General features: G+C 44.9%; 1 protein-coding gene across 2 annotated transcripts in view; it reads right to left on the bottom strand.

Annotated features, from left to right (window-relative positions):
- HIF1A (hypoxia inducible factor 1 subunit alpha) overlaps positions 1-12,353 on the bottom strand; it is a 34,166-nt gene extending 21,813 nt beyond the window's left edge. Inside the window, exon 1 of one of the 2 annotated variants that reach the window (XM_074908830.1) lies at positions 12,120-12,353. In XM_074908830.1, the coding sequence (XP_074764931.1) occupies positions 12,120-12,154 (35 nt within the window). In that variant the 5' untranslated portion in view covers positions 12,155-12,353. Of the gene's footprint in view, positions 1-6,620; positions 6,842-12,119 lie in introns of those variants that run through there. The other variant, XM_074908829.1, reaches the window with a different exon arrangement.
- Positions 12,354-15,356: the final 3,003 nt, after the last annotated feature.

Raw genomic sequence — 15,356 nt, 5'->3', positions numbered from 1 at the left:
AAACACTGCTCAAACAGAGCTCTTAGTGCTTCTGCTAAAAATTAATCCTGGAGAAAGAGAATCAAGTGTTGCATGCTAGAGCGCTGCCGGACTTTGCAATGGGCAAAATGCAAGGAAAAGTGCAATGCTGGTACCAACCAGCGCTGTCCAAGCAGCAGAGTCTCCTCTCCCTCTTACTAGGTATTTCCTTTCTAGAAAGGCTATTACTATAGATAGATATTTAAACTGTACAGCACAACAGTTTGCTATTTTTAGATGCTGCTTAAAGCTAAGCTGTAACCAATCTGAGTAAAACCCAGCAATTTAAATAGGAAGATTAACTACCAGCTTCAAAGAGCATTTCTTTAATGGATCAAATTAATAGGGAAAACATCTTTCACAAATGAGGTTTAATTACCAAGTGAAGTCAGAGTTGCCTCAACATGGGAAGCCACCAAATTAAAAAAAAAAAGCCCCCCAAAATAAAATTCTTTACTGTTGCAACTGCTCTAAGCTTTGTTACTTACAGTTGCATAAAGTAAATGAAAAAACAAAATCAGCATGTGTAGCTGACACAAATTTCTGTGTAGTCAATTAAAGGATGTTGAATTCCTGTAAAAAAAAAAAAAAACACTTTTCCTAAGTGAGCTCTCTCTCTCACCTAGAGAAAAAACAAACCTGAGCTCAAGGAAGAGAGCTTTAGACAGCGAGATGTGAACTGCCACAAAATCAGCTTAAATAAATTGTACCATTTATGAGAGATTTTCAGAACTGCCCATGCATAAAGCTAATGGTCTTCACAACAAAAATACCATTCTGTAGAAACAGGAACCCAAGCACTATTTAAAACAAACCCCAAACTTAAGAGCCATATTGCAACCTTCTGCTATCAGTCTTGCATGAAAGAAAAACACCTAAAGACTCAGAAGAAAATCTCAGCTGAAGGGTGGATTATACATGCAATGAAAATATCAGAAATGCCGGTGCTACACAGGAAATTGCATGCGTTTTCAGGTATGATGTTTCCTGCACAGTTTCAGTGCCAGACATTCATTTCCATTTTGTATTTCTGTCACCAGAATACAGAAGCAGAAAGCAATCCAAAGCAGGTTATGCATCACAGCTCACAGAAAGCAGTGTTCCACTGACAGTTTTAAACACAACACTTTTTATATGGAAGAGATGTTTACATGCAATAGCTGAATAAACATCTGAGTTCCAAAAGATATTCAAGTTTGAGACCCAGAGCAAAAAAATATTTCACAATCAGGATTCACTGCAGCTGAACAGAGAGCTTGGCTGAAGTATATTACCCAGGCTCCTACTCACTGCCTCAAATCAAAAAGGTTTTAAAATACAGCAAGGAAAATATAAACAAAGTTTACAACAAGCAAGAATTGGCCCAACAGCCTTCAGAACAAAGCACGCCAGCAGCAAATCCCTACACAGTTACAGATGTTAAGACAGCCTCTCTCCTCGAATGTGCAGCTCCTGCCATATTGTCTCTCAGACAATATAGTTCCTCATACCATCACAATGACCCCTCCACCCACCACTGCATATTTCTACAAGCGATTCCCCAATTGTCTAAATAGAGCCCACAGTTTTCATCTTCTTGAATGTAAAACTAATCAATGACCACATTTAAAGATGACTTGTTCCTGCTTATTTACCACTGACAGACAAGGCCAAAAAGAACCCTGGAAAATACCATCAGTAACTGGTAAGTTTCAAATAAAAATAACTAGATTAAAAATGGTCAAAGGACAGATCTTAAAACAATGCAGTATATGAACTTTGTCTCTTTCTAGCTTTTTTAATCACCACCCAGTGTCATGAAAAATTTTACATTGTGTACACAATATTACATTAACTCAAAAAATCAGGGGGTTTCCTGTATGTTGTTTTACTGCTGTTATCCGTTTTCTAGCCTTTCTCCCATTCTCACTTACTGTATCTTTAATTAGGCAGACTTTGCCCTATAGGTGTTTTCAATTCCCATGTAAAATAACTATTGTGCATGTATTAATTAATCCAGACTCATCTTTCTTGATCCAGGTTTTGAGAACATTCTAAAAAAATTACAAGCATCTTCTGCTAGCAATTCACATTTTTCTCTTTAGAAGTGTTTTCTACAATCAAGTGGCTTTGTATTTAGCATGGTAACAGTTTCACAGAAGCATACCATGTGGAAACAATGTAATCCAAATGAATAATGTGTCTCAAATCTATTAACAGCTCATTATTGAACTAGTTTTCAGTTCTGCCATTAATTCCCATCATTTCCCACTACTTCGGTGTTAGATACAAGCTTTCTCCTCAGACTATAAAACTAGCATGGGAAATACCCGAGAGTCACAAAGACCATATCCACTATAAATACACCTTCAATTTTAATTCCTTAAAAAAATAAAATGCAGCTATTACAACACAATAATACATTAACAGCATATGTCGTCATGACAGTATTGGAACTTAGAAAGTAAGCAGCCTTGTATTTAGCTTTTAAGGTTGAAGTCATTGCTGCGGTTGGTACAAAACTTGGTCGTCTATTCATGCCTACCCTGAACCAGGTATTTCTGCCAGCACGGCTGTATGGGACAGAGGTGCAACTCCCACTTTGCAGCCATACAAACACCCTAACACTGGTAGCATTACACCAGAGTAACTTTAGACTGTGTTCACATGGGCCGTCTGAAGAGCTCAACCCTGGGCATGTCCATGCTGACCACTCTCACCTAAAGCACACCAAGAAAATACTGACCAGATACAAGCTCATTTAAAAGGCGCATGCTGCCAAAGAGTGTGTTATAACAGAGCTCTCCTCTTTTGACTGTGCTGAATATGCAGCCATTCATCTTTTTTCACTGTTTGTTAGATCTTTATTTTGTCCACAGCTGCTAGATAAAATACTTAAATTATTCTACTATAAAAAGAAGTCCCAGGCAAGCCCAGCACTTAGCACAAAGAAACTAAAACTGTGTAACAACTTCCCTAAAAACTTTACATTATAAACCCATTTTTCATATAAGAGAATACTGCTGAATCAAATCCAGTTATTTAAATATAATACATGGTGAGCTAACAATACAAGTATTCTTCTAGAGAAAAACAAAATCAAAATAACTGACCCCAAACCCAAAAGCTCCTCATCTTCCACCTGGCATAGATGGAGAACATGCCAGTGAGCCCTCTGACCCCCTTAAAAATACTTTTTATTTTAAGTTGATCAACTAGGGGCAACAGAGCTGTAGTGTTAACATTATGAAGTCGAGACAGACCTGCACAAACATTGCCTCGAGTTGCAGGCAGCCCTAAAAGCCCCATTTCCCTCTTGCCTCACAGCCCAGCAGTAGCATACTTGTCTGGCCTGACCAGCAGCCCAGCAATAAAATAGGTTACAAGTAGAGCCAACAGGGTCCACTACAGTTGGCCTTGCAAGGGAGTCCCAGTCTTTGCTGTTTAAAGATGAGAAAACCCAGGCAATGGGGTGGGGAGGAAAAGGGCCAGAGGACCAGCTTCATCTCGTGTGCTGGCTTATAGGACTATTCCTTTCTGGTATCCAAATACTCCTCCCCATGATGGGGGAAAAGAGATTTCAGCCTGCGCTCTCAAACACTTACTGCAAAGTGAATTTTCAGTTGAATAGGCAGACTTTCCAGGAAAAGCAATGTATTTGCAAGTTCTCCACAAACTACTTTTTACAAATTGGTAGGGGTGCTCCTTCCTTCCACAGCTGCTTTACAGAATTAGCACAATCTCTCGGCTACCAGTTCACAATGAACTTGGGGTTACAGCTTTCTCTCTTCTTGCTTTTGACATGATTTAACTATTATTGCTTTCACCATTATGGTCAATCTAACAATTGTGCTTATTTTACAGTTTGTGTAGAGAGTTCTTGTGAGGAACAAAAAAAAAAAACCCCACACCCAAATCTCATGTGTAATCACAAGCATGTGATTTTTCTAGAATAGAGTCTTGCTCATTATGAATTAATGAACACTAGAGCACAGTAATCCAACTCAGGAAAAGAAATCAGAAATTCCTTACATACAGTAAGAAAAATTTAGAAGAGATTTAACTGCAGAAACTAGCATAATATCCAGAGAAAACACCTCTGTATGTAAAGTATTAAAATTCATTTATTTGTATATTACCTTCTAACATAGTAATTTAAACCATTTTCTTTACATCATTAACTTGATTACCACCAAAAAAAACCCTGACTGAAAAAACCCTAACAAATTAAGAGAGCAAGCAGGCAGTTCAGACTGAATCAGCTGCAGCAGCACAAACGGACGAGCGAACATTGAAACCCACTGCCGTTTGCAAAATGACAGTGGGGAGAGGCAGCGAGAAGAGAGTCCACTGAGCTATGCATTAACTTACAAAGTAAAGTCTTACTATCAAGACCATGAAGCCTGTATAAACAGCCATTTTATAGGCAGGTAAATTATGGCACATAAGAGCCAGCAGCAGAGCCTGAAACTCCTGAAGCCAGCACAGGACCACACTGCCAAGATTAGCCGTCACCTGGTTTGGCCTTGAACTGACCTGAAACCCCACCTCCCTCCCCACTTAGAAAGTGTAAGAAGGTAAAAGCTTCCAAAATTAGTATTTCTAATTCAGGACGTGGTGAGGTGATTCTGCTGTGTCTTACTACACACTGTAACCCACTGATATTTTACCTTTGCATCATAATTTGCTGTTTTAAAATAACCACGTGGCATACAGTGGTTGTTTGTAGGAAAATTCTAACATTTTTTCAACTAGGTTATTTGGCTTTTTCCTAGAATACAGCATTATTCTTTTTTCTTTTAATTAGCTGTGCTCTGCCCTTCAGGGTGAAAGATACATGGTAGTTAAACTGTGTTTACTAATACAAAAACCCCACAGCTATTCAAAAGAGAGATCTGGACATGGGCTTGACAGAACTAGCCACTAAGTGCTCCCCTCCCTCCAGCCCTCCTGCTTTTGCTTCTACCAAGCTCACAGAAAGGATGCAAAACATATCCCCAAGGTATCTGTCAGGCTCTCAGTTAACAACATTTTAGTTAAAAACTAGTCTATCTTCAGACAGATGCAGACTATTGATAAAGTAACTAATTTTAGTCTAAATCATGGCTTTAAAATATATAATTTATGTCATCACATTCAGGTTTTCCAGACTGGATGCTGGACATTTTGCCTCACTGCTTTCATCCAAGTTCTCGTTCCTTCACCTCGCATTCCTCAACTGCTTTCAGTTAACAGGGTATTTTGTGATCAAAGAAACTAAACAAACAAGAAGGTTTAAAATTTTATTTTTCTGGATGAATAAAGAACAAAAAGATCCACTAAGCAGTCAAGAAAAATTCTTACAACAATAGCTAAGACAAAAAGCCTGCAGCAGTGTCTGCTCAATATCCAGCAGATTCAATAGGGTGCAAGGAAAAAGTCCTTTCTGAAGGACTGAACACCAAATACTCCCATCTCCAGCTAAACCATGTAGAGCTTCTCATTTCTTTATCTTTGCTAGTAGAGGCTGCAGCCTTTGTATCTGAAGTGGATTCTTCTGTTCCTTGCAGGACACTTCCATATCTTCCAATGGATGTGAGCAGGACACAAATGTAAGGAGGTAAGCCTCTAGTAACTCTCTCTAGCGTAACAGTTCATTTACTGTTCTCACTTGCAAGCAGCATGAAATAACTTCACAAAAACAGGAGCCTTGTCCTCAAATTCTTTTGCTTCTTGAAATGCAAGAATTGTCATAAAACCGATCTGGTTTTGGTTTAGGATTGACAGTGAAATGACTCATTCTGGTAAACAAGACAGGTCACCTTTTTCAGGTAACACTTCCAGGATTATTACAAATTGAGTTGAAAAGGTTATTTATTAAAGTTACTTGGTAAAGTCTTCCACTGTTGTAAATACAATAGCACAGTTCACTGCTGCTGATTCAGTTTCCTCAGTTCTTCACTTGAACTTCAGGCTCTATTTTAATGTAGTGAATTACAAGAGCAGTTGTAACAGTTTTCCTCAGAATGCTTAACAAGAACTCATTCACACCATACCAAATTAAACAGAAGCTGTGCAGTGTCTCTCCTAAAACACAGAAAGTTTCTTATGTATTGGGTATCTTTAAGGAATAACTAATGGATCATCCTGAAGCACCTGTTCTTCAGTGCAGTAGAGCCATTTCAAATGTCTTGGTACTAAAATATCTCAACATTTTAAAAGGCTACATTTTGTACAAGTCCCAGTACTACCAGTCTTCAGCAGAAAGAAATGACAGATAGTGCCTACGATCAAACTCCTCTATCAATGCACTTACTCGGAGATCTTGGACCAAACCCCCAGGCTGGTATGAACAGGCACAGCTTCAACCGAGGCTATGGCTCCACATCAAAGAACCCTGAAGTGTTCATCACCTACATAAACCGTATTTAAAAAAATACATATGCTGGCATGTATGTATTCACTTGAATTCATGTTGATGTTTCTAATCATTTCAGAACTTAATTTTCATAGAGACTTTTACTCTAAGCTTTAAATAGAGATCTCAGTAGAGGAAAACCTTAACAGCCCTTACATCCAATGGTAATTAGGAAACCTGTATCTTTCCTGAATTTTCAGTCATTAGTTAAAGTAAAAAGGCTCACCTCCTTTCCTGGGTGATTTTCGTAGTTCCCAATGTCATAAAACCCCCAAGCGTCTCCCATTTTGGAACAGTACTCAATGGAAAATTCAGATTCTCTTGCATGCTCTTCTGCCTGCTCTAATAGAAAGGAGGTTTCTCAAGAGAGGCTCAAAATGCTCAAGCTTTCTCGGACTCAAAAGAGAAAGGGCTGTTATAACATGAAAAGATGATTAAGGTCCAAGTTCTTTCCATGCATTACCTAGGTGGTTTTTTTGAGGCATGTAAACACCTGCCTATATAACTGTGTATATGAAGATAAAAGGAGCATCTGAGCTGATGACTTTTAACCTGGAACATTCCTTCCTTTTGGACATCAGCTTGCTAGAAATGGGCTACTGCACCTTCTTGCTATGGTTCTTGCAAGATTTGGTTTTGTTTTGAAGCTGTTTGTTTCTTAAAGAACACATCTTGTAATCAGATCAGTATTTGCATCTCCTTGAAAGAACAGTATCATCAGGAAAATCTAGATGCTCTCGTATACCACCAGTGAACCATGGAGTACTTCCCTCCTGGGTTTACTTAACAATGCATACTCTACAATCATGTAAGAATTATTTTGTTGGCATATCGTAACACCAAGCTCTTCAAGAATAAATTGAGATAATACTGCCAAATTCTCTTCCACAGTACAAAAAAAAAAAGGAATACTCAAAAATCAGTGGTTTCTGTCATTCAATGTCCCCTCTAATCAAAAAAACAATCTCACATGAACCTACTTGAAACCCAGCTTTCTAACATAAATTGGTGTAATATTACTGTTGATCAGTATGAACACACTGAAGAATTTAAGCCATTGTGTTACGTAGGCTCAGCAAAAGTCTTCAAGGCTTTCAGGTCAGAAGCACACCAAAGGGAACACATGCACTCAAAAGAACCTCAGAAGAGTTTGGGCTAACACTGCAACACTGCTGCTAATGTTATTAATATCTATTGACTTTTCTTTCACTTCACCATCAGCAATCAGTGCTGGAAACAGCCTTATAAACTCCACACATTATAGTTCAAGGATAGGGAGGTACAAAGGTCTGTGGCTGCTTCCACGATGTGCAGAGGAGGAGGCAAGCACCTGTAAGTAAATGCATGCTGTTACATTGCTGACTGAATTCTTACACAAGATAGCAGGACAGTCTTCTCCGGTGGCATGCAACTACACTGCTCAGCTTCTCAAGGCTTACAAAGTAAGGACATACTTTAGCATGATCTTAGCCTAACCTAAATAAATCCTTGACAGACATTTCCGAGAAGACAGAAATCAACCAGAAAATGGGGTTGGCAATTAAATGGAGTAAAATGGATTATCCACTTCACACCTCCACCTTTAAACCAATAGTTGACTTAATTGCCAGACTTAAATTGCTGATAACAGTGCGCAGCTACATTTGTGTCCACATCCCCACGCCCCCCTGAAATGGTCTAGGGCGTGCATCCATAGACACCAGAAAGGAAGGCAGAGTTGCTAAAAAAAAAAAAAGCTTGAAAGTACTTGAAATAAAAACTTCTTACCATCCCATCACCCCGTTACAGACCTTTCCTTTCCGGTGTTGTCAGGTGGTCTGTTAACAGAAGGCGGAGTTGTAAAAAAGCTTGAAAGGACTTGAGATAAAAATCTCCTACCATCCCATTACCCAGTTAGAGACCACCTGACAACCTGGACCATCTGATCACATCTACACTAGACCTCTCTGCTAAGTGTGGACAGGTTGTTGGTATTTCAGGCATGCCAACCAAGAGACCCAGACTCCACACTGGAGATACTGTGTTTTAAAAGGGCAAGGCAAGCATGACTGTAAACAAAAATCAGAAAAATCTCCCACTGCTTCCATTAATATACTGCCAAATACTCAGACCTTCACTGTTAAAAGAAAATCAAAGCACCAGAGCAAAATTATGGAAAGTATCTGCAGTAGGCAAATCCTCCGCAGCTATTCTTCCCTGATTTTCAGTGCCTCAGTAACAAGGAAGAAGGGAGCACTATGCTGTTGCCTTCATCTTTAGCAGTCACTGGAAAGTAATTTCTGACCACTTTTATCGAAGGAATTCAACACTGTTTCATGTTTGAGAAAATGGCAAAGAGCAGACAATACAGGCACTACCATCAGGTAAGCCCTACGGCAAGACAAACAATACAGAAAAATCCAGAAAGTAGTAAAAACACCATTCTGTAAATCAAAAACCACTCTGCCCTCCCCGTACCTGCAGGGAGACTCTACAGGATATTTACTGAAGGATTTCTCCTCCTCTTACAACACAGAGAGGTACAGTTAGAGTATATACACAAAAGGGTTTTGTATTCGTTTTTGACTCTAGTAATGGTGGCTCAGTTCCATCAGCACTGAAAGAAATTAACAGACAAAAAGACATGACAGGTACAATCCTAAAGACCTCACACAGGTTTAAGAAAAACCAGCAGCAGCCACTGCTCCTCAGAGACAGCAACACAGGACCTGGGCTTCTCAAGCAGAGTTTGGAGGTGGACCTCAGCAGCAGAGATCCAGCAGCAAAACCCTGGTCTTTGAAATCATCCCCTTAGATACTAGATGTTAAGTTTCAAGTCCCAACCCTGAGAAACTGAAAAGCTGAAGTTTTTCTGCAGGGCACTCAAGTCAGGATGTTAAATTCCACTGGTTTACACCATCTTAAGACTCAGAATGAGCACTCAGGAAATCATTTTTACAAATCCTCCCACTTCTCTTTTTTATTTAGCACCCATACCATTAAAAATATATATGCTACACATAAGGACTTAAGACTCATTTTTCAAGTGTATCTACCAGTTGCAAGCCACCATCAAATAACCCTAAATGGCTCGCTCACTTAAAATGGTACAAGAATTACTCTGCTAATAGAAGATGTCACACCACAAACCTGGGGAAAAACTTTTCATAGCATCAGCCACTCATGCACTAGAGTTTATTAAAAGAATAGAGAAAAAAAAATCAGCATACTTCCCAACAAAAGCCTTAAATTTGAATGACAAGCAATAAGCAAGCAAAGCTCCCAATAACGCTGTTTTATTCACTCCATGCACCAAGATAAACTCACCCCTTGTACCACATGGGGGAAAACCCAGAAGCACATGAAAGTGATATAACTCCTGAAGAATAGCTAAAGCCCAGATAACTCAATACCCAATCATGTTGCTGATACTCGGTTTCTTATGGAATCATGACCCTTGTATGGATACGAGAAGCCTGGGACTACATCAAAGGGTGGATTAAACAAAACAGTAAATGAATCCACACTTCCAGTTACTATTATGACTACATTTTACCTGTATAAGACTGAGACACACACTTGGTCAAATTCTGTAATTTCTGCATCTTACAGCACATAATTAAGCAAACAGGCCTTACTTTAACTATCAAGAGCTACACACTATCCAAACACAAACACAGGGAGAGACAAGAAATAAAAGAATCTGAACATATGCCAAAATTGAGGTGATCTATATATACCATCGGCCAAAGTTTTATCATTGAAGAACAGGTCTGGAAGGTCTTCTCCCTTAAAGGTATGCCTAACATGGACCCTGTCAAACCTAAACCCTTCTAAACCAACCCAGGTTCTTGAGAAATGCTTGAGATTTTCAATAAATTCTCTGGTGAACTCATATCCTTCCTTTTTTGCTTAGCCATCTTTGCTTAACTGCACATTCACAGCCCTCAGGATGAGCATACCAGATACAGCTTTATGTTTTCGATTAAAGGCCTACAACTGAAGTAATCTGAATATTCCTTACTGTTTTATAAGAAACATTCCCAACTTTGAACTTGGTCTACAGGAAACAGAAAACAACAAATTCTCTTTCTTAAGCCCTGCCTTTAGGAAGGAAGGATAAGCTTTGCATACTGATTCTTACATTCTGAAGAGAGCAGATTACATCCAGGATAAGGAAATTGCAAAAAAAAAAGTAACCAAGTGGGACAGAATGGTAAGTAAAAAAATAACAAATGCTCAAGGGCAGAAAAACCCTACAAAACCCAGCAACAGATAGCAACTTAAGTTTCAAACCCTCCTTCTAGATCTGCCACTAAATTAGGGCAGCAGAGCAAAGCACAGAATAATAATTTCTGTTGCAACATTTTCTCCCAGGCTTCTCAATAGCCTTTAGCTTCGAGTAGAAAAAACAAAGGTTACGGACTGGGTGCCAACCCCAGGTGCCCAGCTGCAGGGATTTCATTAGACTAAAAGCTGCTTCTCCCCCACCCCACGCCCTGCACCGCTGTAACAACTCCACATCCCCGCCGAGATGCTGCTGTCCTAGAGGTGAAGCGCTCCTTGCTCACCAGCCCGGCTCAGCACAAAGCTCACCATCCATTTTAAAAGCCAACCATTCTCCTCTCCAACACAACACGCTTTCACACTCGCTGCGTTTAACCTACTCAGATGGCCCTTTGATACAAGAGCAGAGAAAGCCCGTCTCAAAAAAATGAAAAAAAAAAAACACCTCTCCCAAACCCCTCAAAAGGTATCGATATCAATATAAACAAACGGCGTCTTCTGCAGATGGCGATTACGGCAATTAATCCCTCCACAAAGCGCGCCGGTGAAGCACCAAAGCAGAAATCTGGTCACCCAAATACTCAAACTCCCTAACTTCACCATGGAACAAAGGCTTTTAAGGCGTTTATTTTCCCCTCCTAATTTAAGCTAACAATCCTTGGTGAATTATTCATACTCAACTCACATTGTCCAGCCGCCATCCTCCCCGCCCCCCCTCCTCCACCGCCGTGGGTTTTGGAGGGGGTTTTTTAACCTTAATATTTCCAGATTCCAAACCGGCTCTTTTCTACAGAAAACCAGACCACCACGGTTCGGGGACCGCCTGGAATAAACCGCAATGAACTCCTACCCGCGCATTTTCAGGGGCGAAGGCAGCACCCCGGGCCGCTCCGCGGCCCCGCCGAGGCCAGCCGGTTGCCCCGGGCCGCCCCCCCGCCGCGGCCGCCCCCCGGCCCTGCCGCCAGCCCCTGGCCCGACCCGCCTGTCTCGCTGTCGGCGCGCAAGGCCGCCCGGGCGCAACGGCGCGGAGCGGGGCCCACGCACACCCCACGGCCGCGCACTCCCACCCGCGGAGCCGAGCGCCGCGCCCGGGCAGAGCAGGCCGGCGGGACAGCTCCCGCCGCACCGCAGGGAGGGCACACACACACACACACCCGCCTCCCCGGTGGCGGAGCCCCGGCCCGCTCCCCCCGCCGACAAAATGGCGACGTGGACGGCGGGGAGGAGGAGGAGGAGGGATGAAAGAGCGAAGCGCTCCGCGGGCTGGGGGAGCGCGGAGAGGGAAGGGAGGGGGACGGAAAAGACGCGGCGGTAACAAAGAGGGGGGCGGCGGGGTGCCCGGGGGACGGCGCCGACAGTACCGGGGAAAGGGGGGGGGGTTGCCGCGGGCAGCGCGCCGCTGGCGCGGGCCGAGCCCCGTCCCGGCGGCTCGGGAGGCCGCGGCGTCGGCCGGCGGTACCTCTTCTTGTCGGTGACGCCGCCGGGGCTGTCCATGGCGGCGGGGTGGCTGCTCCTCCCGCCGGCTCCCTGGATGCGAGGCGGGCGGCTCCAATGGCCGCCACGGGGCGCGGGGAGATGGCGGCGCGGCCGGGAAGGGGCCGGGTCTGGGGCCGCGCGGGCTCAGAGCATCAGGGCAGAGCTGCGGGGAGGTGCGGGCGGCGAAGGGCGCAGCGGCGGCGGTGGGCGGCGCGGGGCTGGGCTGGGCTGGGCGAGGAGGAGGAGGAGGAGGAGGAGGCGGCGGGGGCGGGCGCGGCCGGCCCGGGCCCCGCGCTGCGCCAGTGAGGAGCGGCGGCGCGGCCCAGCCCCTCGGCCGGCGGGGTCAGCTGAGCGCTCAGCTGGGAGGGGGCCGGCGCCTCACGTGTGGCGCTGTGTGCGGGGCGGCACCGGCAGGCGACCGGCCCGCGGGCCCCGCACCGCCCCGCACCCCGCTGAGCGGCCGGCAGCCAGGGTCGCTTGGTTTCACGCCAAGCACCGCCGGTGCGGATTGTTAAAAAAATCGCCAAAAAGGAGACCGCGGGCCCCGAGAGCCCGCCGGCGCGGCGGCACGCTTAGGGGGAATATCGCGCATTTTCTTTTGTTTTTGCACGGAACTTTTTTTCAGTGCTTGACTCCCTTCCCAAACGTTTAGTGGTCCTAAAACGAGGACGTTTTCAGTTAAAGTGTCCAAAACCTCATGTTAGTTAAAGGGAATAGACAGCTGCATCGCCGGGCGGGCCAGGAGGATAACGCACGGATAACTACGCGCGTTTCGAGCAAGTTTTACAGCTTCACCCCAACACGCAAAGGCAGAGCCGGACGGGGGCTGCGCGAAGGCACCGCGCCCCGATGCCTTCCCTCTCACCCAGGCAGCCCCGATCCCCGCCGGCCAAGCACCAGCTCAGGCTCTCGGGACGCGGGGCCTCCACCCGCCACATCGCGATCTCCGCCGGGGCGCGGAGGGCGAGCGTCCCCGGTGCCTCGCCGTGCCCGGGGGCGGTGGGCTGGCGGGCGGGCGGCGCTAGGACCAGCGCGGCCCCGTGGTGGCGTTGCCCCGCGCTGCCCCGTCCCCACCCGCGGCCGCTGGGGGGCGCCAGAGAGCAGCCGCCGGGCGGGGCTGGGGGCCGCGGGCCCGCTCCGCGCTCCCCCGCTCCCCGCACGGCACGGCCGGGCCCGGCCTCGCCAGACAGCCCCAGGTGCTGTGGGCACTGCTCACCTAAGGGCTCCGGCGCCTCCTGCAGCCGTGGCTGGCTCTGGATGCTCCTCAGGAGCGGCTGTACGGGGGACAGGGCCTTAACCAGCAGGCCCGGCCTTGACACGGCCACGCAGATGCTCACGAGTGGCCCGTCAGATTGGGAGCCAGGCCACAGCCATGGGGGCGCAGGGAGAGGAAAACTGAGGCCTGAGCCCACACATTTAAAATTAAAGGCTCCACAGCGGCCTTAGGTATGTCCCCTTAGTCATACGTGTCAGCGCTGTGGGGACACGGGAAAGGCGGTTCCAGGTGGAGGGACTCCACAGAACTCACGGGTTCCTTTATATCTTGTAGGCTTCCTCAAGCAAGGACTTTAAGTGATCACATGGAGCTGAACCTTACAAGACTACTCGGTTTGCAGCTCAGAGTTAACAATACCTATTAAAAAAGCAGCTTTGACAGCCATAAGTAACATCCTTGCACTGCGGTGTGCACATGCGATTGTTGTAAGAAACACCCGCAGGGCAAAGTGATGTCGTTTCAGTACTGCACCTTCCTAACACTTCTGCCGTGGGGTCCGAACTTCCAGGTAATGAGCAGTCGGTTTTGCGTACAACCATGGGTGTTTTGTGGTGGGTTTGGTTTTAATTTCTGTTGAAGAAAAAGCAGTGACCATGGCATTTAAGAGAAATTACAAGGAGTTTCTGTATGAAATGAATTGCTTCTGCCCGCAGCAGTCAGATAGAAGAGGCAAAGGTGCTATAAACTCCTTTTATTCCTTTAAGGTTTCTCATCCAAACACTGACAAAGCCCAGCTTTACTTAGCTTATGAGATGTGACAACACAAGGGCCCGCGGCACTGTGGCTGTGGACTACTGATATTTCTGTTGTTCTGTGTTCACTGGAGCCTCGAGAAGAGAAATAATCAAAGCAAGACTCAAATTCTTGCATAAGTACCAAGAAGCCCCACACAAGAGCTCACGGAGAGCTTCATCTTTCAAAATGAGGTGCAGGCGGTTTAAACATAGGAAGAAATTCACTTGTGGATGGCAGCCGTGCACTATTTTAGTGCAGTCACAGAGCCACCATAACAGCCCCTCACAAATTTCTGTGGTGAAATGGGGATCTCCTGGCAGGTGCAGAAATTACTTACCCAGCTCTGTGCTGCCTTCCCCATCAGAGCCCCTGCCAGAGGGAACTCATCGGGGGAGTTTCGGTAGTGAAGTGGTGCTACCAAAAGTACTTCTCTTGTCTCAGAGGAGACCAGTGCAACGCAGAGCAGACACAGCTTCTCTAATCTGAGTGCGAGGATGAAATGGTTCCTGGTAGCCCACCACACTCAGAAGTGAAAACCTCTTTGGCACTTCAACTGCAATCTCGGTGCTCACACTCCCTCCAAAGACCAAGTATCACCGATGCAGGCCAGACCAGAGACTGTCTAGCTGTAACACTACAGGACCCAACTTATCCTACCCAGTAAGGTCTTATTTTCAATCCTACAGCTGTCACTCCTTTGAATGACAATTTTGGTGCCCATAAACATGGATATCTTAAGATCCACTTGTGCACCTTTATTACCATTATCCAAATTCACATACTGTGCAATATGTCAAAAGGGTTCCTTGTTGAGTATTCTCACACTAGGTTCTGATTGTTTTAAATCATTCAGGCACAAAGGCTTGAGATGTGTTAGCAATCCCCGAGCAAAAGACACTGCAGAAAAATCTCAGTCTACAAATTACTAACACTGTTCGAGTTGATTTTTTAAAGATGTCAGACTTCCCAGCATGAACTGGCTAAGGAGCTGTGAGTAAGTGTTGTGGTCTCCTTACTAGACACATTTCTTTCATGCCAAGCATGCTTACCCCAAGCTCATAATAAAGAATACTGCTTCAAAAACCAACTGTGTTTCAGAAGGATGTTAGTGGAAACTTGTTCTGCAATTAAGCATTTCATACTATAGCAGTTCTAGAGAGATGTTAAACACTCTCCCCCACACACATCCTCCCCCTTATTAAACTTTTG

The sequence above is a fragment of the Athene noctua genome, chromosome 6, assembly GCF_965140245.1.
Source record: "Athene noctua chromosome 6, bAthNoc1.hap1.1, whole genome shotgun sequence".
In the NCBI taxonomy this organism is placed as follows: domain Eukaryota; kingdom Metazoa; phylum Chordata; class Aves; order Strigiformes; family Strigidae; genus Athene; species Athene noctua.
This window is presented reverse-complemented; position numbering and strand designations above follow the sequence as displayed.